Genomic DNA, 23,625 nt, shown 5'->3' on the forward strand with positions numbered 1-23,625 from the left:
ACTAGGATATAATCAGAAAGACTGATAACGTGCTGGCATGGGTGTGGAAAAATGTGAACCCTCGTGGACTGCTCGTGGGAATGTAAATGGAATAGCCACTTGGGAAACAGTATGGCAGTTCCACAAAATGATTAACCACAGGATTACCATATGACCTAGCCATTCCAGTCCTAAGAATACACCCAAGAGAAAGAAAACATATGTCCACACAAAAATCTGTACATGAATATCTGTAGCAGCATCATTCATAATAGCCAGAAAGTGTAAATCAACCAAATGCCCATCAACTGATGAACAGATAAACAAAATGTGGTACATCCAGAAAACGGAATATTAAGGAAATGAAGTACTGATATCTACTACAATATGGATGAACCTTGAAGATACTAAGCTTAATGAAGAATGCCAATCACAAAAGACCACATATTATATGATTCCCCACGTTATATGATTCCATTTATATAGAATGTCCAGAAGAGGCAAATCTATAGAGACCAAAAGTATATTAGTGGTTGCTTAGGGCTGGGGACAAAGAGGGAAATAGGAGTGTAATAACTGAAGTGTAGGGGGGTTCTTTTTGAGGTGAAAAAACTGTTCTAAAATTGACTGTTGTGACGGTAGCACATATCTCTGAATACACTAAAAATCATTGAACTGTACACTTCAAATAAGTGAATTACATGGTATAAGAATCAATGCCCATGGAAATAGCAATCAAGAAATCAAATGACGTATCGCATTGGGCAAATCTGCTGCAAAAGACCTCTTTAAAAGTGTTAGAAAGCAAAGATGTCACTTTGAGGACTAAGGCCTACCTGACCCAAGCCATGGTACTTCCAGTTGCTTCATATGCATGCGAAAGGTGGACAATGAACAAGGAAGACTGAAGAAGAATTGATGTCTTTGAATTATGGTATTGGCGACTAATACTGAACATACTGTCGACTGCCAGAAGAAGGAACAAATCTGTCTTGGATGAACTACAGCCAGAATGGCTCCTTAGAAGCAAGGATGGCAAGACTATGTCTCACATACTTTGGATATGTTATATGGTGGAACCAGTCCCTGGAGAAGGGCATCATGCTTGGTAAAGTAGAGGGTCAGCAAAAAAAGAGGAAGACCCTAAATGAGATGGACTGACACAGTGGCTGTAACAATAGACTCGAACATAGCAATGATTGTGAGGATGGTGCAGGACTGGGCACTGTTTTGTTCGGTTGTACACAGGGTCCCTATGAGTTGGACCCAACTCAACGGCACCTAACAATGATGGTATGTAAATTATACTGCAATTTTTAAAAAAGTGTATGGTGTTTCCTGTCTTCCTTTTTTGGCGGGGGGGTGGGGCATTCAAGAGACTTGCCTCTTCTAGAGGCATGGAAAAGTAGGCAAGGAAAGAAGCTTGGGAGAACTTTTCTTCTCTCCGCGCCCTTCATTGTACCTCCTGTTACTCCATCTCCTATTGCTGCAGATATCCCAGGCAGTAGGAATTGTAGTTTGGAATTCTGCACTCATCCTCCTCAGCCTCAGTTTTGCAAATGATGTTCAGGGAATTAAAAATACCTATCAAGAAGCAGCAAGTAGATGGAACACAGAAGCGAGCCTGAAAGATCAGAAAGTAGAGACAAGCTGCCATGTGAAAAAGAAAACGAAGCAGGCATGAGAACAGAGGCAGAGTGAGGAATCAAACTCCCCTCACTATAGAAGCCCTTAGGAGCCAGTGGAACCAAGCCTATCTACACAAGACTCCATTCTCATTTTTCAAGTTAAAGTTATTCATAACCCTGCTACCTCTCTCCCTCAATTTAAGAGATGTTGTCAGCAACTATAAGCTTTATTCCCTGCTCATACTCTCCCAGCTCCAGAAGAGGTTTGTCTCGGGGCAGCCTCCTGAGATGCTCTTCTGTGAGGAGCAATCTACTGTCAGAAAGTAGACAGGAAATTAAAAGAAAATAAAAGGTGCAAATGGATGTTGTTTCATGGATTTTAGAAACGTATGATATAATCGTGGCAATACATTGCTTGTTTTATTTAAATGAACACGGCTCACAAAAGCAGGTTTCTTTGTTAACAGTAGTAAAATGACGAAAAACTTTATCTTTAAAGCCTGTTCCAGTAAAATTTTGGTGAGCCAGGGAGACATCCTTAGGTGAGTTGTTTTAAAGGATATAAAATGGTCATAAGCAATACTCCAAATCTTTCCAAGATGCCTATGAAAAAGTCACTGAAGACCGTTTGAATTCCATGATCCTAAAGAAGGTTTCAAATTTACTGATTTGTTACAATGGAATAAAGCAATTCTTGTGATTTTGTTGACAAAGACACCAAATCATGGTGAATGAAAGTTTATACGTGGTTGGTTACTATTATCATTTACTTACTTGATAAGATGTAGTTATTACAAAGTGCTATGCTATGAAGATTAATGATAGTGTATTATAATAGCAAGTACAGATATTTAAAAATACCTAATTGGTTTATATCTTATTTCTGGCTATGGTACTCCGGGTAAGTTACTTTATATCTCTAAGACTTAAAGTCTTAATTTATAATGTATAGATAACACAGCTTGATTCTTACAGGGTTGCTGTGAAAATTAAGATGATTTATGCAAAGAGCCTAGAACAGCGCCTGATACATAAAAAACATAATAAATGTCACTTCCTCTAGATTAAATAGTATTCCTAACAAAAAGCTGAATATCTGGCCTCTGGTTGGGAATGTAACCCCTTTACAGACCATTGTTTCTATAAGGAAATAACACTTGATATATTTCAATCTATAGTATTTTTTTCACAAAGATTGTTTATGGGTTAAAAAATTCAAAGTCATTAAAAATATTCATAATCTTAAATACAATGAAAAAGAAGATGAGAAAAACACATTTTTAACCTTAACAGTGACTTCATTACCTTTATGTCCTTTATTTTCTGTTTTTCAAAGTTGTCAATAGTTTCCTCCAGATGACGTGTTGTTCGAGTAGCATCCATGGTAGCTCTCTGTAATTCGGTTTCTGCCTACAAGTGTATTCCCCAACCAAAGACATAAAAAAATCAAATCAGAAGCCATTCAACTGAGTCTATTAGAGAAATGCTACCATTGCGGTATTGGCTTTCAGCTGTAAAGCTGTGGTTGTTTAATATTGTATTTTACCACATATAATACAACGATCCACGTAACAAGCACATGCACAATACATAACTTCAAAAAGATTAAGTGACATGATTGATGATCTCAAAAACAAAACCAAATGAACAATAAAAACTTCCCTGTCTCTCAGCAAAACCATTTCTCCCTACGTCCTTTGATTTTTTGTATTTCCTAAATGTTTTCACCAATGTCGCTGCCCGTGCCACTTATCTGCTATCCTTTTTCTTCTTACTTTCTCTTAAACTCATTCTCCCCAGAAAAGAAAGAGACTTAGTGACTTATTAGCAAGTATTTTTAATCCTCTCAAACTCTGTCTCCTAATCAGCAAAATATAATTATGCTTATTTCATAAGACTGTTGAATGGAATAAATGAAAGCGTGCTTGGGACACAGGTACACCAATAACTATGACAATTTCCACAACTGACAGTCTGTGATTTTTATACCATTATAACACTGAGATATTCTGGGCTACCAAGTCTGTAAATGAAGTCTCCTATTGTTATCACCTTGCTTACTTTTATTAACTTTCCAAATACATTAAACATTTCTAATTCTATAACATCCTCATCAGGTAGAGAATATACACTACAAATTTTTATTACCTCAGCATGGAATTTTTAAGTGCAAGTTTTTCTTACAAGCTAACAATACAGCACCGTCTTGATTTAATTAATGCTTATTACGAAATATACACACTAGTAATGAATAAATTAGATGGCAAGTTCAATGCTTTGCTTCATATGCACTAACGACAAGTACTCATACTATCTAGATCTAGGTACAATATTGTACCTACTAGCTACATGTGGTTATTTAAATTAAATAAAATTTAAAAAATTTTCTCAGTTACTCTAGCTGAATTTCAAGAGGTCAACAGCCACCTGTAGCTAGTAGCCACAGTGTTGTAAAGGCAGAGCATTTCCAATCTAATCATGTCTTTCTTCTAAAAACTGTCTCTTCCTTTACGGCGACTGTTGCCCAAAAACATTTAAAATTCTTTGTTAAACAGATGTTAAAAAAACATATTCCAATTCTTTAATTCTTCTTAATAAAGTTTTGTTTTCCATACTCTTTTATGTACTTAAAAATATCATACATCATCATTTAATATTTAATCTGGGAAAAAACTGCATCTGTTTTCAAAGTTTTGTTACATTTAAGATTCTAAAATTCTGACAACTAGCCCTCGCTTTTTCAAGAAAATATATAAATTGAAACAAGTAAAAGGGATTTACTATAAGGATCCATCTCTTGGCACTCCACTTTATTACCCACCTGTGACTGAAATTTTTCATAAAGGAAAAAATACACTTCAAAAGAATACAACAGTTCTTTCAACAAGTTAAAATCATTTAGTCTTCTATAACTATACACTCTTACAATCAGGTTATATTTGGTTTATAACTCTATTAACTATATATTTTTGCAAGTAGGTTAAGTCAAATACACAAGATACTAAGCATTTAAATATATTCACCTATACCTCAAAAAAGCTGTTAAAGTATGTGTATCCATTTGTTATGTAGGGTGTGAAGTTTTTTTAAAACAATGCAAGCTTTAAATTATAACCAGTGATAAAAAACAATGCTCTACATTATTGGGCTTGGAATTAACCTCATTACCAAAAAAACCCCACTGCCATCCAGTCGATTCTGACTCATAACACTCCTATAGGACAGAGTAGAACTGCCCCGTAGAGTTTCCAAGGAGCGCCTAGCAGATTTGAACTGCTGACCTCTTGGTTAAGAGCCGTAGCACTTAACCACTATGCCGCCAGGATTTCCAACCTCATCGCAGGAAATTCAAAAATAGAGTTTTTAGAACATCTGTCAGTATGAAAAAATTCCTAACAGTTATTTGATGCATGTTAACCTTTTGCTAATGAGAACATTCAAGTCTAATAATTGCTAATACTGTTTATTACGTGTAAATGATGCAATTCTTATAACTCCTTTGCTTCATGTCTTTCCCCTCCCCATTTACTGATACTTTCATTTTAAATTTTGGAAGGGTTGGAAGAGCTGGTAAAACTATGAAAAAGAGTGGGGAGGAAGAAGCAACGTCTGAGACACCCGTACTTTTATCTACCACCCTTCAGCAACTACTATTCATTTCTGAAAGTTTGAAATCTACTTACCGGGGCACAGCAACTCACCTAAAGTTATACAACTATTTTTAGCAAAATAAAGAGAATACAGATATCTAATGTTTCTTCCTTTCATTGACATATCTTTAAAATCCTAAAATACAACAATGTGAGCAGGAAATGCTTTTGATTAAAATACTAAAGACCGAGAATATCAGTATACTTAATGAAATTAGTCAAGAGTTCAAAATGATTTATAAAGGGGTGGGCCAGACTGCTGTTTTTCCAACTGTGTCGCAGGGAACTTGTTCAGAGGCTACATGGGGCCTTGAGGGGTGAGCAGGGAGGGCCCAAAGATTCTTCTTTACCCCACCCCCATCTACCAGAACGACTCTGTTTTATTTTACACACTGAACGTTCATACACTTCATTTGAACAAAGAGTCAGAAGATTTTTAACGGTCTACCCCTGGTGATGCAGTGGTTAAGAACTCAGCTCCTTTCTAAAAGGCCAGCAGTTTGAATCCATGAGCTACTTCTTGGAAACCCTATGGGGCAGTTCTACTCTGTCTCACAGGGTCGCTCTGAGTCAGAATCAGCTCGATAGTAATAGGTATTCTGGTAAAAATTCAAGGATGCAATGATTCCAAAAAAAACCAAACTCGTTGCGATCGAGTTGATTCCGACTCATAACAGTGATTAAGTATATTTATATTGAATACATTTATATACAAATTGTGCTTTATTTTCTAGTCTCAGATTGTCAAAATCTACTGGAGTCATATATAGCTCTTTGCCAGTGAGCTATGTATGTTGCATTTATTTCCCTCCCACGTGAACCCACGGACTTGATTCATCTATACTCAGGCCACCTTCTCCACAGCAGTGTTCAGAGAAAAGCACCTAAGTCAGAAAAATCTCTGTCTTAAGACTAGATCCATTTCCACATTGACTGCTGATACCAATAGCCCTGATTCAATCTTGCCAACTCTTCAGGACTCCAGATGTTCCATTTTCTCTGCCCTCACGCTCCCTCTCCACCAAAAGACAAATTTTTTTTTATCTCTGACTGAAATTTTTTTTTTTTAATTGCACTGTAAGTGAAAGTTACTGGCTTAATTCTTAAACACTGGTAACATTTCCTGGTCTCTGCCTCAATCCATTTGTCAGTTATGCATTTTCTAGCACTCTCTGGTTTGTCTGACTTTTTTAAAAAAAAAAAAACAACACAGACTCTCTATAATTTGTAGTTTGAAGATCTTAAGCCTCAACTTCCATCTAGACCTTCCTATCCCAGCCTCCAATGGACAGTCCCAGCCCTCTGGCTGCTCTCTTTTGTTTTGTTTAGTACAAGGTTGGGCTTAAGTACCTTTGGTCCAAAGGAAGAAGGACCAGGCAACTGGTGCACCCCATATATCACTGCTCAAGGGACTCCCCTCAGGAATGGAGGTACTCTGGAACCTCAAGTGCCCCCAAAGAGCCACTCTTCACATGGTTCCTGGTGAGCTGGGCAGTGACAACCTTAAGGAAGTAGGAAGGAGACACATATAAGAAGGAACGGGAAAAAGAGGCAGCAGGGATAAGTTAGTGCTTTCTAGACAGTCCCACCTACCCCAGGTGCTGGCAACTAGCCAGGCACTATTTGCTATTCTTTTTTCTAGTTTAAGAAAATAGTCATGTTTCATAGAAACTTTCTTACAGTAGTCACTCCCATCTAGATCCCTTTGTGTCCAGCTGAGGATCTCAATTATACTCTGGAATCTCTTGAGGGTCTTTTGCTGAAAGTCATAAATGTGGTTTCATATTTTTTGTTTTTAAAGAATGAAAGCAATTATGGGAAATTTTTTCCTTCCTTTTCTCAAAAGTGGGGCAGAGAGGGCACTGTTATATCAGGCTTAACGATAGACTTTTAAGTTAATTTTATAATTAATATTTAGTCATCATCACTACGTGGAAAAAAATCTCAGAATTCTGAATTTACCCTTTATAATTATAAAGCATCTGCATTTATGAGTTTTTTTTCCTTTGAGGGGGATGTCTATTTTGGGGGATAATATAAAGGGACTGAAACTTCAAAATTAGCTAAGTGCTACAGTGAGAATTCCTAAACCTATGTGTTTCTTTTTAACCTTTATATTCAAATTCTCCACACATTGGAAAACAGAAATGCATCATTTCCATACTTGCTGACTTTTGTATGACATACCTTACAACATACTTTAAAAAACCAAAATTCAAAGGATACAATAACGTGTCGATCAGATGGGTTTCTCTGCCGTGTCCTTTCTAACTGGGTTAACTGCTTAGCTTCTCGATTCCTTGCTGTTAATGTTGCTTTGAGGTCATCCTACAGATATGCATTTTCTTTGTTAATATAAATTTTGGATTTAAGAAATAAAGTACACACACTCTGTTTTAAGACTAAGAGAAAGCTGCTTGTTTGCTCCAGGTGCCATTACTACAGGAATTATTAGTACTGCGTAACAAATGTGTATTTATGGGTGCATACGTCTGTTTCTTTAAAGTCCTTTAAATGAGAGAGACAAGAAAGATCATTTCAATGCAAAATTATAACCATAAATATATAAATAAATAAAAACGTATACAATACTGATTGTGGCTGCACGGGCATACACATTAATCAACTCAGTAAACAGTTAAAATGTGAGAATTTTATTGCATGAAATTGCACCCCAATAAAGCTGATTTAAAAAACAGAACTCCGTTACACTCATTTCTAAAGTCAAAATGTTATCACCAATTTAAAACAAAAATATAATCTTCTATTCATATAGTAAAACAATTTCTGTCGATATATTCTTTCTGACTACAAATATTAAATATCTAAAAGTTTCCATAACAAAAAAAAATAATATCTTATGTTGCTAGAGTAGTATACAGGCAGTCCCCAGGTTGCAAATGTCTGACCAAATAGACATTTGCCCTTCTGTGTTACATAAATTTACCTTCACTTTGAAACAACTCAATTCAACGTACAACAAATTCTTCATCACAATCACCTTCTCTTGCTGCAAGTGCAGATTTTAAATCATTAAAAAGGCTTTAAGCCTTTTCTCGCACTAAGCAAAACCAAAGCAAACCCACTGCCGTCAAGTCGAACTGCCCAATAAGGTTTCCACGGCTGTAAATCTTTATGGAAGCAGACTGCTACATCTTTCTCCTGCGGAGTGGTCGGTGGGTTCAAACTGCCGGCCTTTTGGTTAGCAGCTGAGCGCTTTAACCACTGCACTACTAGGGCTTCTTTATTGCACTAAAACCCCAAAAAACAAACCCCTTGCTGTTGAGTCCATCCTGACTCACAGCGACCCTACAGGACAGAGTAGAACTGCCCTGTAGGGTTTCCAAGGATTGCCTGGTAGATTTGAACTGCTGACTTTTTGGTTAGCAGCAGAATTCTTAACCACTATACCACCAGGGTTTCCTTCCTGCACTGAAGTGAGGCTAAATAAAAACCATATGCACCTGTTTCGACTTACCTACATACAAATTCGACTTAAAGACACCGTTAGGAACAGATCTTGTTCATAACCCAGGAACTGGCCTGTCCTTAGTAAACTCACAAAAAAACATTTCATTATTTTCAAAGTTCTAAGAAACGATCTTTCAAGGTATCTAAAGAGAATGACTAAACACTGCTTTTTACCTTTTATTAAAAGGACAATTATTAGAAACCTCATACGCCTTCTCAGAATACTTAACAACAGGAGAAAAAAATAGATTTACTCACCCGCTTCATTTTTACAATGGTTCCATAAGCTTTCAAAGGTTCAACTACTTTGGCTTCAAGTCTTTCAACCTAATGAAAATTATTATAAAACATAACTGAAAAGAAACACAGACATATCAAAATTTAAATTCTGAAATAAAACCTGTGTTTAACCTGAACACAATTACTACAGAGTTCAGTATTTTTTTTAAATTTAAGTTAAAACACTATTGTTTAACTTATTTAAATAAAAGGATTATCACCAGAAATGGGTAAGATTAAAATTCTAAATTCAAGCACATTAAAAATGGTTAATCTGTACAGTAACAGTGAAAACACAAATGTACCTGGTATGCAACATGACCAGAGAATGTCCCAAGGAGCTCATCCCTGCCAAACCATCAACTGTGTATGGCTTTTCGACCTTAAAGTTGCAGCTTTGGGGGCAAGTTTTAAGACACCTCAATTTTAATACAGCTACCATTTTCAATGTGTTAGCACAGTGTTGGATACTTCATATATGCTATTTCTGAAACATAAAAGCCCACCTTCCAGATAAGAAAATTGAAGCTGAAAAATATAGAATATCGGAAATATTTAAAGCTGCTCAAAAGCAAAAAAGGCCTAGGAAATGCTGTTATTAGCTGCAATTTTTCTGAGAAGTCATTTGTAAATTAGCAAAGCCTAGAAAATAAGATAAGTGGTCTCTGTTGCTGAGCTGTCGAACTATGCGGTTGATCGCTCTTCTTCCCCTAGTATACACTGATTCCCTTTTTCGTTATGCATTAAACAGTTTTTCGTAAACATTAATTTTTATCACATTTTGAGTAGCTATTTCTCTTACCATTACCACTAGTGGAAGGCACTGAAGAAAAACAGGTTAAAAAAAGACAAGTAGGTAGCATAAGAAAAGTGTATCACGGGAGAAAAATAACTCTCTCAGACATTAAATTTTTTTTTCTCTCAGTAGAGATGACACATAATTGTTTAAAATGAACATGTATTATTTTTATAACAGGTAAAAGGCTTTTTTGATGACACATTTATATAATCAGTGAATACATTTCATATTGATTTTTCTTTAGTTCCTATAAACAAAATGTACAGAATATTTCCTTTTAGGAAAATAAAAAAATAAAAAGAATGTTTCATTTTAGGAAAAAAAAAAAAAAATCCAGTCCCCACCAAGCATTTAAATATCAGGAATCCTAGAATCAAAACCATAACTACTCAGGATAGTTTAAAGTCTATATCATTTCTAATAACCCATACTGATTATCTGTTCTGTTCTCCTTTTTGTTGCCTACCTTTTGTTCATTTCATTTCATTGTTCATTAGCAACTCCACCATTTTGTAAGCAAGGGAAATAAAAGGAGAACAAACGTAAATCAGTTCACTTTGCTATTTGAGAAATAGCATAAAGGTTTTCTAGAAAAGGGTATTGAAATTATTGGCCAAAATGGGATGTTAGGACCATGTGAATATAAATTATTTTTGAGACAGTAAGTCCCCAGCTATCATGTATAACTGAGTGACTTGTTTATTACAGAAGACATGTCATAGAATAAGAACGCAACATTTTCCCAGAAAGTACCCCCAAACGTAATTAATTACTTCTTAAGTCTCTGAGCTTCTCTAGTTTCTAGTCTAGTTCTGTATGGATAGCAATTGTAGGTTCAAAGATTAATATTCTCATTTTACTTATCTTTGATCACAAATGTGTTCTAGGTTTTAAGAAAGGTCAAAAGCACCAATAAAAAAGTACATTAAAAAAACAAAAAACAAAGCAGCTGTAACTGGGCAACTTCTAACAAGTTAATCTGTGTCTTGGAAAACTAAATAAACATAACAAAATTCTTATGAAGTATTAAAGGAAAATAAAAGGCTTTTAGAAAGAAAACATTTACAGCACCATCTTCTACTCTCCACTGCCCCAAAAAAGGAAAAAACAAACAAACCCACAAATAACTACTGGGTGGTACAAATGGTTAACAGGAAAGGTTAATGAGAAAGGCTGGAGGTTTCAGTCCACACAGAGGCACCTCACAAGAAAGGCCTGACCAACTACTTACAAAAAAATCAGCCACTGAAAACCCTGTGGAAAACAGTTCTACTCCAATGCACATGGGGTCTACGTGAGTATGGATCAACGTGAGTATAAGTCTACTAGTTGGCAAGTGGTTAACTACTGGTTTGCATCAGTGCTTTTTTCTTTTTTTGTCAATGAAACATTGGCCAAACTCCAGAGCATGGAAGCATCTTGCCTATTTATTACTTATTCACATACCATTCCCAACATCTTGAATCTCCAGACACACTTTAAAATATGCTTACATGGACACCAGACATAGTCATGCTTCTTTTCTTTCCCATGGATACTAAGCTTACTATCACCTCTAAATGGCCACCCCTTGGCCAAAAACTGGCAGTGGGGAAATTCAAGACTTCAAGAAAAGACTCTAACGTTTGACTTGAAAATGGTAAAATAAATCCCAGAAAGGTTCCCTTCAACAGACTCACGCAGGGTAACGGACATGGAAATCTGTACGTTTATCAAGAGTGTGTTCACCACTGCAGTTAGGGAGATAACACGTGCACGTCTTCCCGGTTCCTTTATCCACTTCACTGCTCATTCGTAACAATGACGCTGTGACCTCACGCCATACCTCTGCTTGGCGATAATCCTGAAGTTTGGCAAACTCATCAGCAAAGTTTTTCAGGCCTTGCTTTAAATGTGGGGTCTCTGTGGAGGCATACACGTTGATTTCATTCACCAGGAGGTCTGCTTTGTCTCTCAGTCGGGCAGTTTTCCGCACGTAAGCAGCAAAGATTTGGCACAGTTCTCCAAAATGCTTCTCCACATTCGTGACAGCATCTTGCAGTTGTCTGGTCTGAGCGTCCCTAGAGAAAAAGGTGACACAAAAAGCAAAACATTCTTGTTAGAGACGAGATGCCTTCATCGTTATGTTAATTCAATATGCAAACATTCCCGGGCGTCTTGCAGCTTCGAAGACGCAACCATCAACAATCCAACGATCTCTCGGGGCGGATTCTCACCGCAATTTTGCGGATAATTGTCTCTTTCGCTCATCCAGGACCCCATTCCCAGCCTGGCCTCAATATCCCGACAGGGTAGGTCCAAGAAGAGGCCGGGCCCGGGCGGGCCTCGCACTGCGGGGTGCGGGCTGCGGGGCGTGGGCTGCGGGGCGTCTCCGCGTTACGCGGCCTGGGCGCCAGGAGAGGCGTGGGCAGCCGACTGCCTCTCAGGCTTCTGCACGGCCCGCGGCAGGGCCGGGACCAGAACCTGGGGAGCGTGGGTATGTGGCAGCCAGCCCACCCCCCGGGCTCCCTTCGGCCGCCGGGGCTCCCTCCGGCCCAGGGAGGTAGGCCCCAGAGAGCCACGGGTCGGTCCAGCCTCCTGCCTAGGCCGGAATTCGGCGCGGAGGCTCCTGGAGAGACGCTCCACGTCCCCTATTCGAGCCCTCGCGTGTAGGGCCTCCGGGCAGCGGGGCTCCGGGGTTGTTACCGGTTTTCCAAGCTGCGCCTCAACATCTTGCCTCGCGCAAGGCAGAGGACCCCGGGCGGGGACCCAACGACCAGGATCCGAGGGGCCCGAACGCGCGCTGCGGCGCGAGCCGCCGCCTACGTCGCCAGGAGCTGGAGAGCCCGCCCTGCGCGCCGCCGCGCGGACCCGGGCGTTTCTATGGAAACGCAGCGCGAGTCCCCGCGGCCGCGGCGTTCTCTGGCCCTGCAGTCAAAGCTGGAGTCACCTGGAGCCACCCCCACACATTCTTCCCCTTGGAGTTTATCGCAAGCAGAGGAAAAGCCCGCGGGGCCATTCGTCCTCTTTCAGAGCCTCATTTAGCAAACACCCAATCCAAGTCTTTCCAGACTAGAAAGGAGAAAAGGGACAATTAACCAATCACTCGTTGCCGTCCAGTAGATTCCGACTCACAGCGACCCAGTAGACCGGAGGAAAATGTAAAACTAAAAGCAAATAGGTTCTAGTCTGTGCTTATGCGACATTTAGTTTTATATAAATATATGTCAAATTGTCTGCGTCTCTGTGTTAAATCTGAAAATGTGGGCTCTTGGAGGTTGCCTTTGGAAGGGGCGTTTATTCTACAAGTATCTGTTGACTTCCTACTTTCTGGAACAGATTGTGGTAGACAATGGGAATAATACAAAGGTAAAAAGAAGGTATCCCTACCCTGAAGGGCCTTACAGTGTAATGAGGACTTGTTAGTTGCGGTGGGGTGGGCTCTAACTCATGGTAACCCAGGGTACAGGAGAACCAAATGTTGCCTGTCCTGTGCCATCTTCACAATCCTTGATAGGATGGAGTCTATTGTAATGGCCACCGTGCATTTTGAGTGCCTTCCAACCTATGGGGCTCACCTTCCAGCACTGTATTCGACAATATTCTGTTGTGATCCATAGGGGTTTCATTGGCTAATTTTGGCAAGTAGACCACTAGCCAGTGCTTGCTTCCTAGTCCATCTTAGTCTGAAAGCTCCTCTGAACCCTATTTAGCATCATAAACCAAAAACCAAACCCACTGCTGTCAAGTCGTTTCCAACTCATAGTTGATCCTATAGGACAGAGTAGAACTGCCCCATAGAGTTTCCAAGGAGCACTTGGTGGATTTGAACTGCCAACCTCTTGGTTAGCAGCTGTAACACTTAACCACTACATCACCATAGCAACACAAGAACCTCCACTGACAGATTGTTGATGACTTTGCCCTAGGTGAAATGGCTGGGAATGGAACCTGGGTCTCCTGCATGGAAAGTCAGAATTCCATCACTGAACCACCCCTGAGATAAACAACAGGAGACATTTCTTTCTCCTTTGAACAACCATGTCCTTTTAGGCCTATTGGCTTTTACTTGTGCTGCTCTTCCATGTAAACACCTATTTACCTTTAGGAATAAATACAAGTTTTAACTGTCAGGGAGACTTCCTAGGCTCCACCCATCCTTCTTTCATCAAGGCAGACTTAGGGGTCCCTTTCTCTCTTATATACAGGTTTTGTACTGTCTCCTGTGCACTAGACTTTGGGCTCTTGTAGGCAGAGAAAACATGGTCTTGGTTTTCTACTCCTCGGGGCTCAGTGCTGTTCAATAAAAGTTTTTTTTTTTTTTTTTTAAACAAATGCATTCCCCAGTCCTTTGTTACCTCTCTTATGGAACTCACCTCATTCTCTTATGTTACAACATGTAACTGTCTGCTCCCATTGCCTGGTATGTCCCAGGTGTTAAAATTAAATAACTCCCCAAAAGAATGGACAATGCTCCAAGACTTCTGGGCATGTTATCATTAGATATACCCCTGCCAATCAACCTCATTAATCTCCCAAGAATACCCCTTTTTTGTTTTCCCAAGGACCTTGATCACTTCATAACGGATGGTAGATGTTTAGCTTAAAATTTTCTTTTTCCCAAGACCTGTGTCTCTAAGACTTTTGTGTATTTCATGTGACTTGTTTTTTGCACTACTGTACAACCTTCAAAGGACCAACAGTACATTCTTTCATCAAGAGATTGTAAATGGCATGTAAGCAAAAAAACCACTTCGCCATAGCTGCACCAGTGTCTCTCAGTTTGCCCATTTGCACATCTCCCTCTTTCTCTTAGCAAATAGTTGATCTCCTTAATTGTCAGTCTTACTTATTTTAAAATAGGCATTGTGTTGGGCTCTGAGCATGCATTGGTGATAAGCAAAAAGCAGAAAAGTCTTTGCGCTTATAGAGCTCACAGTCTCCTGGGGGGGGTTGGGGGGTTGGCGGGGAGGGAAGTGGGGAAGAGACTGATAAACAGCTACACCTTAAATTGCAACTGAGGTATGTACTACTGTATCAACTTTTGCTGTGTAACAAAGTACTGCAATATTTAGTGGCTTAAAATTATCCTTTAGCTAGTGAGGAACCTTTTCATTTTCCTGAAATCCAGAGTTCTGGAACAATGGAGTTGGGGTGACCTTCCCAGGACATTTATCCTGGGGTTTCCTTTTGAACCCTGAGCCTTGGAGGAACTGGTTCCTGGATATGGCCTTTGAGTCAAACAATGATCTGGATAAACCAGACCAAGATAAAACTCACACACACAAATCCATTGTTGTCCAGTCAATTCAGAGTCATAGTGACCCTATGGGACAGAGTAGAACTGCCCCATAGGGTTTTGAAGGCTGTAATCTTTATGAAGGCAGACTGTCAAACCTTTCTCCCACAGAGCTGCTGGTGGGTTCAAACCACCGACCTTTAAGTTAGCAGCTGAGTGCTTAACCACTGCACCACCAGGACTCCTTACTAGATAAACCAGTAAGACCATTTTGCCTTGGGCATTGTGCTCTTTTGAAGAAATCAGTCAGTTTCGGGAAACAGACTCCAAAGATCAGATTGGGAGCTATGTTTAGGGTACATTGGTAATTATTTTAATTGTTCCTCCAGACACTGCTGTATGAAAATCCTTCCTGACCATAAATTAGTTTATCGGTTCTGTCCTGACCCTTTTTTCCACGGCAATGCCAATACGATTTCATGTAAGAGTGTTTGAAGTTCTCTCATGTTCAGAACATTTTTGACTCTCTAGGATTTTGGGTTAGTATAAATGTTATCCCAATTGGCAAATCATGTATTAAACAAACTTAAATCAATTCCTATTATTGGCTGAATATGATTTTTGTTTTAACACTAGTTTAAGATTCTGAGTTGTCTGGGTGTCTCTCGTACTTTGACTCCGCTCACCTGGGCTGTCATACCTTTCTGATCAGCTGGCAGGTCTGCTAGTGGCTGGATGATCTAGGATGGTCTCATTCATTTGTCTGGGAGTGGGGACAACAGGGGTTAACATGTTTCTTGTTCTCCCTGCAAGTTATCCAGGCTTCTTACTGTTGAAAGGGCTCCGAAACAATGGGAGAGGACAAGCGTCCCTGCTCAGGTGTCTTTCAAGTCTCTGCCCATGTTGCATTTGCTAAAATCCTATTGGTCAAAGCAGGTCATATGACCCAGAGTCAGCATGGGAGAGCACTCAAATTTTTATGGCTAGGGGGCAGTGAGGCGCAAATGGTAAAGCACTTGACTACTAGCTGAAAGGTTGGGGGTTCGAACCCACTCAGAGGCACCTTGGAAGACATGCCTGGTGATCTGCTTCTGAAAGGTCACAGTTATCGAGTAGTTCTACTTGATGGCCACTAACAACAACAACAATAGGGATGGTGAGTAGGTAGGGGGAGAACTGATGGCCACTTTTGCAATGGAACACAATATGTACTCTACCACAACCAATACAGAAAAGTATGTGGAACCAAGAGAGCATATACTTTCCACTGCCGCACTGACAATTTCCAACTGTTTCACCTCTAAAACCTATCCTGAATAATTTCTTCTACATTATCAGAATCCAAACGACCTTCATCATTTACCCCTACTGCAAAAACTTCCTTACTGAAAAGTACCCTTACGGCAAAAGCCTCCCCATGTTCACTGTTACAGGCTGCAATGCAAAATCAAAAATGTAAATCAGATCATGCCAACCCTCCACAGCCTCCCGGTGTGCTTAAAATAAAATGAAAAATCCTTATCCTGGCTGTTAAGGCCGTATCTCACTTCTGCCTACCCATCTATCTTCTCTGACTCCCCTACTGTGCTATAGCTACACTATCTTCTGCTCTGCATATATCAAGCTCATTTCAGAATCAGCTGTGTGTTTGTTATTCTCTCTGCCCCAAATGCTCCTTCCTCAGATCTTCACATACGTGGCTACTTCTTGTTATATGGGATTCTGCTTAAAAGTGAGGCTTCCCCGATCACCCAGAATACACTGTGTTTCCTTTGAAGCACATAACATTCTCTGAAATTAATCCATTTTTTTCTATGCTATTTCTGTCTCCCATGACTAGAATATATTCTCCATGAGAATACCTTTTTCACCGTTATATTTCCTGTACCACCACTGTGCTTGATACGTTGTTGCTAGCTGCCACTGAATTGGTCCCTGACTCGCGGTGACCTCATACACAACAGAATGAAACACTACCTGGACCTTCACCATTGCCTTGATTGGTTACAAATTGGATCCTTGTGATCCATAGGGTTTTCATTGGCTGATTTGTGGAAGTAATATCCAGGTCTTTCTTCCTAGCCTGTCTTAGCCTGGAAGCTCCACTGAAATATGCCCACCACGGGTGACCCTGCTGGTATTTGAAATACTGGTGGCTAGCTTCCAGCATCATAACAACATGCAAGCCGTCACAGTACAGCAAACTGGCAGATGGGTGGTGGCAGCATCGTACGGTAGGGGCTCAATAACTAGTTGAATTTATCAATGAAAAACCGAATGAATAAGTGAAAGCCCATGACCAAGGGAGCATGGTGTGAGTAAAGAAAAAGAAGAAAGCTAGTGAGGGTAGAGTGGAGGGTAGAGAGATATAGTTAGGGGCACTTCTTTTCTTATATGTTACACTTCCTCCTAAGATACACCGTCTCATAGAAGAGGAGCTGGCGGCCCAGGGAGGTCAAGTGTCTTTGCCAAGGTCACATGATGAAATAGCAGGAGAGCTGGAGTTAAATCCTTTGTCTTCCATCTCCAATGGTCTTTCCACTTTACCAGAATCTCTCTCTCTCTCTCCCTTTTTCTTCTTCCTCCTCTTCTTCTTCTCCTTCTTCTTTTTCTCTCTCAAGAATTATAATGTTTTGAAAGTTCTGAAACATAAGTTATTTTAATTAGTAAGTTGTCTTAGGCTGCGTTCTCTGGAGGAACGAAACCAGTAAGGCATCTACATATATACATGTAGCAATGGGTTTGGTATATATACATATATATATATATATGTATAAAAACCCATTGCTGTTGAGCCGATTCCAACTCATAGTGACCCTACAGGACGGAGTAGAATTGCCCCATAGAGTTTCCAAGAAACGCCTGATGGATTTGTACAGCCAACCTTCTGGTTAGCAGCCATAGCACTTAACCACTATGCCATCAGGGTTTTCATATATATATAGGGAGAGATTTATATCAAGGAAATGGCTCACACGGTTATAGAGGCTGGAATGTCCTAAGTCTGTGGGTCAGGTAGCCACAGGGGCTGCCGAACCCAAGATCGGCAGGTCAGAGAGCAGAGCTCTTGCTCACAGGCTGCTAAGACCAATGAATCCCAAGATTGGTAGGCAAGACCTCAGGTAAACTGCTAGCTCAAGTCCCAAGAACTGGAGGTCAAACAAACAGGAGCCAGCTGCAGGATCCAGCAAGAGCAAAAAGCCCACAAGCCTTTCCAGAATGTCCACTTATATTCGATGCAGGGCACAAGCCCAAGGAAACTCCCTTTCTGCTGATTGGCTGCTCAGAGGAGATCCCATCATGGAGGTGATCATAACATCATATGACTGCCGAAGCACTTAGAATCATGGCCCAGTCAAGTTGACATACAATGTTAACCATCACATAAGTGAATGTCATTCAGTATTTTGAGAAGAAGGAGGGTGTGTGTCGTAGGATCAGTCAATCTTTGGGGATAACATTACAAAATTCCTGAAAATTATTGTCCCAGGTTACAAGCAATACATGTACAGACTTTCTTAAACTACTATATCATATTTGTATATTTATTGTGAGAACGGCATAGTCTTATTTTGCATAATATTGAATGAATTCCAATTTATTTAGGATGGGTTAAGAGGGGGTCCAGTGGAGTCAAAGAGTTATATCACCCTTATTCACTCATTTAGGTTTATGTCTAAAAAACATAACTTCAAATACAGTTGTTCCATGTTAAGTAACTTGAGCAAGTTGTTTTAATGCTGATACATAGAAATAATACATCTCTCCAGCAAAAGATTTAGGTAGGGGTGTGTGTGCTTCGTCTAGTTTATTTTTTTAAAACACTTTGGAAGGTTCAGTATTTGAAGATCTGTAGGGACTCCCTCGAGGAGCCCTGGTGGTGCAATGGTTAAGAGCTTGGCTGCTACCTGAAAGGTCAGTGGTTCAAACCCACTAGGTGCCCAATGAGAGAAAAGAGCTGAATTCTGCTCCCGTAAAGATTGAAAAATAAAACCAAACGGGTTGCCATCGGGTCAATTGTGACTCTATATAGGACAGAATAGAACTGCCCCATAAGCTTTCCAAGGAGTGGCTGGTGGATTCAAACTACTGACCTTTGGTTTAGCAGCTGAGCTCTTAACCACTGTACCACCAGGGCTCCGCTGTAAAGGTTACAGCCTAGGAAACCCTATGGATTAGTTCTACTCTCTCTTTTAGGGTCTCTATGAGTTTTTTTTTTTTTTTTTTATGAGTAGGAACTGACTCCACACACAAGAACAAGGGACTCCCTCTAGTGGTTAGTTTAGTAGTTAAAATGATTTGGTCAACGCTAGAATCCAAGGGTTGGAATGAAACTGGCCCTGAAATCAGATAGTTTTTTTTGGCAGGGTATTAAGTAGAAATCACCTTTAACTAGTAGACTCTGACATCTTACAACTTGGACATAAAACCTGTCTCCATTACTATATCAAGCTTTAACCTGCATCAGAATAATTTTTAGAGCGTGTTAAAACACAGCTTTCTACCAACTCTTCAGACAAAGATTAGACTGGACGGCACTGGGTTATAAGACATAAAATGATATTGGTAAGGAGTACGTTTCTTAGCTCCAGTAGACACATGAGACTATGTGGGCAGTTCCTGTCCACAGGTGAGATGAGAAGGCAGAGGGTGAGAGGAGCTGGTTGAATGGTCACAGGAAATACAGGGTGGAGAGGAGGAGTGTGCTGTCACATCATAGGAAGAGCAACTAGCGTCACATAACAATGTGTGTATATGTTTGTGTACGAGAAACTGACTTGAATTGTATGCTTAAAGCATAATAAAAAAAAAAAAGGAGGAGAAAAAACAAACAAACAAACAAACAAACAAAAAACCCCACAGCTTTCTAGGCCCCAGGCCCAGAAAGTCTAATTCAGAAGGTCTGGAGTGAGGACCAAGAACATGCATTTGTAACAAATTCTCAGCATATTGATGCTGTTGGTTCAAGACCACGCTTTGAGAACCACTGTTCCAGACTCCTGTAGTGACGAAACTCAGCCTCGACTTCCTTACCGTTTAGCCTACTTTACCTCATAGGATTATGTGAAGATTAAGTGGAATACTGGATGTTAAGTATGGTACCTGACACAGTAAGTGCGCCACAAAAGTTAACTGCTATTAATATCATAGTAGAGCTGTGAGTGTTTTCTAATTTGGAAAATTGAAAAAACAAGGTAGAACTTCTTAATAATATTGTTGTTGAGCTAATACTCTAGCTAAGTTATATCAGTTATTTATCATTCAGATCTTTGTTCTTGACATTGTGCAAAGCACTCTTAAAATATCTATTAGCATTTCCCTAATTATTAACATTATATTTAACATACGGTTTTTGAAAAGATGATATAAAACAAAAAACTTATGTTGAGGGGAGTATGTCAAAGGGATATAGGAGTCAACTGAAAGAGCTTTACCTTTCTAAAGACGGACTGTAATTCCTTACTCTTTAAGCGTGGGCTGTACATAGTGACTTCCTTACAGAGTACAGTATAGAAAGGTGGAAAAATGGAGAAACTTGACAACACTACCTCAGATTATTAAGGTCAACATCAAAGTGATAAATCATGTTACAGTATGATAAATGTAAATTTACCTCTGGTCTTTTCTTCCAAAAACCCCAACTCATGGCAACCTCATGAGTAGAACTGCTCTATAAGGTTGTCAGGGCTGTTACTTTTCAGGAGCTCAGAAAATCTGAATAAAGTATCGAAAAAAAAAAAGCAAAAATATTTGACTTCTTAGAAAAAAATTGGTGTGTGTAAAACAAAACAAAACAAAATCCAATGGCATCATGATAAAATATCCATAATCAATATTAGGTGAACATTTTTCTCGGTTGCGTGCTCTCTCTTTCTATACGTATGTGCTTGTGCGTAAATTATACATAAGTAAAATACAGGAAGATAAACAATTTTATAAAAAAAGGATATGTGTGTGTGTGTGTATGAGCTCTTTTCTTTCTTTTTACTCTGGACATTCTTTAATTTTTTACATTGTGATATATATTAAATATATATTAATATACATTATTTGCCATAGAGATTTTACCATGTTTGTTTCCGAAAGTTTTGATAAAATTTCCAGAAAAGTTAAAGCCCTACCCCTTCATCTTGTTCCCTCCTTTTTTTTCCCCATGATAATCACTATCTTTAAGGTGATGTGTATTCTTTCTATGCCTTTTTTTACTTCCACTTTATATGAATGTACCCATTAATGATATAGTATTTTAAAACTTTATAAAAAAATTGGTAAAATATTTTATATATCCTTTTGAAGTGTACTTAAAAGAACATTATGTTTTAGAGATAACCATGTTGTTACACTTACTACTACCATTTAGTGCTGTGTAGTTTCTATTGTGTGAATAAATCACAGTGGTTGCATTCTTCCAGTGAATGTTGGTTGCTTTCAATTTGTGCTATTTTAAAAATGTTGTGATGTATATGTACTCATTTTTCTCTACAGCGTCTATATAGAAATGACTTGTTCTTTCATGTTTTCATAATAACCTCTGTAGGACAGAAGTTTTTAATTTTAGGTCTTCAGTTGGAATTTATTTTATGTATGTTGTGATATAAGGATCTAATTTTTTCTTATGCTACATGGATAAGTATTTGTGCCAACTTAATTTATTAAATTAACCATTTTACCCACAGTGATTTTTAATACTATCTCTGTCATATGCTAATTTCCCATATATAGAGTGTTTCTAGGCATTCTATTCCATTGACCTAGTTGCCTATTGCTGGACCAAAACTAAACCATCTGAATTGTATACTTTAATGGCACTATCAATACTTAATTTCCTTTAGTGTGGCCCAATACTATTCCACTTCCTGAATATACCACATTTTATCCATTCTTTGTTAATGGACATTTGGTTTGTTTCTCCCTTTTGGCTCTTATGAATAATTCTGCTGTGAATATTAATGTGCAAGTTTTTGTGAAAACATATTTTTCATTTTTCTGGGATATATACTTAAAAGTAGAATTTCTGAGTCATAGGATAATTTTATGTTTAATCTTTTTGAGCAAATGCCAAATGGTTTTCCAAGTGGCTGCACCATTTTACACTCTCGCATGTAGTGTTGAGGGTTATAATTTCTCCACATCTTTGCCAGTTGTATAGTGTGTAAACTATATCTCATTAAATCTATTCAAAAAGTAGACTAGGTAAATAAATTATGGTTGCATCCATTAAAAAAAAACATATGCAAGATAAAGCCAACTCGATTTATCTTACAAGTCTACAAACAAGTTCTTTTTGGTGTGTTACACGTTGAATTGTATCTACCAAAAAAATATTGAAGTACTAACCTCCACTAATCACCTGTGAATATGATCCTGTTTGGTAATAAGGCTTTTCTTTGCTAGGTTAATGAGATCATACAAGAGTAGGGTAACTCCTATACCGAATCCCTGTGGCATTTTATAAAGCAGAATGCAGACATAGAAAGAAAGATACACAGGGGGAGACACAAAGTGATAACAGAGACAGATGCATCTATAAGGAGCAAAGGAACCCCAAGGATTGCTGGCAGTCACCAGAAATGAAGAGAGAGACCCACAGTAGGAATTGACACAGCTGAGACCTTGATTTGGACTTTTCACCCCCAGAGAAAATAATTTAAAGACACCCGCTGTCACTAAAAAGACAAGAAAGAAAGAAAAGACCAAAATGGGTGTCAGAAGGGACTCTGAAACTTGTTCTTGAGCATAGAGTAGCTAAAGCGAAAGGAAGAAATGATGAAATAAGAGAGCTGAACAGATTTCAAGGGGTGGCTTGAGAAGACAAAGTGAGGTATTATAATGAAATGTGCAAAGACCTGGAGTTAGAAAACCAAAATGGAAGAACACATTCAGCATTTCTCAAGCTGAGAGAGCTGAAGAAAAAGTTCAAACCTTGAGTTGCAATATTGAAGGATTCTATGGGCAAAATACTGAACAATGCAGGAATTATAAAAAGAGGATGAAAGGAATACACAGAATCACTGTACCAAAAAGAATTGGTTGATCTTCAGTCATTTTAGGAATTAGCATTTGATCTAGAACCTATGGTACTGAAGGAAGAAGTCCAAGCTGCATTGAAGACATTGACCGAAAAACAAGGCTGCAGGAACTGACAGAATACCAACTGAGATGTTTCCACAAATGGATGCAGCACTAGAAATGATCACTCGTCTATGCCCAGAAATTTCTAAGACAGCTAGATGGCCAACCGACTGGAAGAGATCTGCATGTATGCTGAACAAAGAAAGGTGATCCAACAGAATGAGGAAATTATCAAGCAATATCATTAATATCACAAGCAAGTAAATTTTTGTGGAAGATCATTCAAAAGCAGTTGCCGCAGTACACAGACAGGGAACTGCCAGAAATTCAAACCGGGTTCAGAACAGGATGTGGAATGTGAGATATCATTGCCAATGTCAGATGGATCCTGGCTGAAAGCAGAGAGTACCAGAAAGAGGTTTACCTGTGTTTTATTGACAATGCAAAGGCATTTGACTGTGTGGGTCATAACAAATTATGGATAACATTATGAAGAACTGGAATTCCAAAACACTTAATTGTGCTCAT

General features: G+C 39.0%; 1 protein-coding gene across 2 annotated transcripts in view; it reads right to left on the bottom strand.

Annotated features, from left to right (window-relative positions):
• CIBAR1 (CBY1 interacting BAR domain containing 1) overlaps window positions 1-12,643 on the bottom strand; it is a 29,699-nt gene extending 17,056 nt beyond the window's left edge. For both annotated transcript variants that reach the window (XM_049853745.1, XM_049853744.1), the window contains exons 1-5: window positions 12,492-12,643; window positions 11,632-11,866; window positions 8,987-9,055; window positions 7,445-7,585; window positions 2,913-3,017 (exon numbers count right to left, since the gene is read on the bottom strand). In XM_049853745.1, coding sequence (XP_049709702.1) covers window positions 2,913-3,017; window positions 7,445-7,585; window positions 8,987-9,055; window positions 11,632-11,866; window positions 12,492-12,517 — 576 coding nt within the window. In that variant the 5' untranslated portion in view covers window positions 12,518-12,643. The remainder of the gene's footprint in view (window positions 1-2,912; window positions 3,018-7,444; window positions 7,586-8,986; window positions 9,056-11,631; window positions 11,867-12,491) is intronic.
• Window positions 12,644-23,625: the final 10,982 nt, after the last annotated feature.

This window comes from Elephas maximus, chromosome 15 (genome assembly GCF_024166365.1).
Source record: "Elephas maximus indicus isolate mEleMax1 chromosome 15, mEleMax1 primary haplotype, whole genome shotgun sequence".
NCBI classification, from domain to species: domain Eukaryota; kingdom Metazoa; phylum Chordata; class Mammalia; order Proboscidea; family Elephantidae; genus Elephas; species Elephas maximus.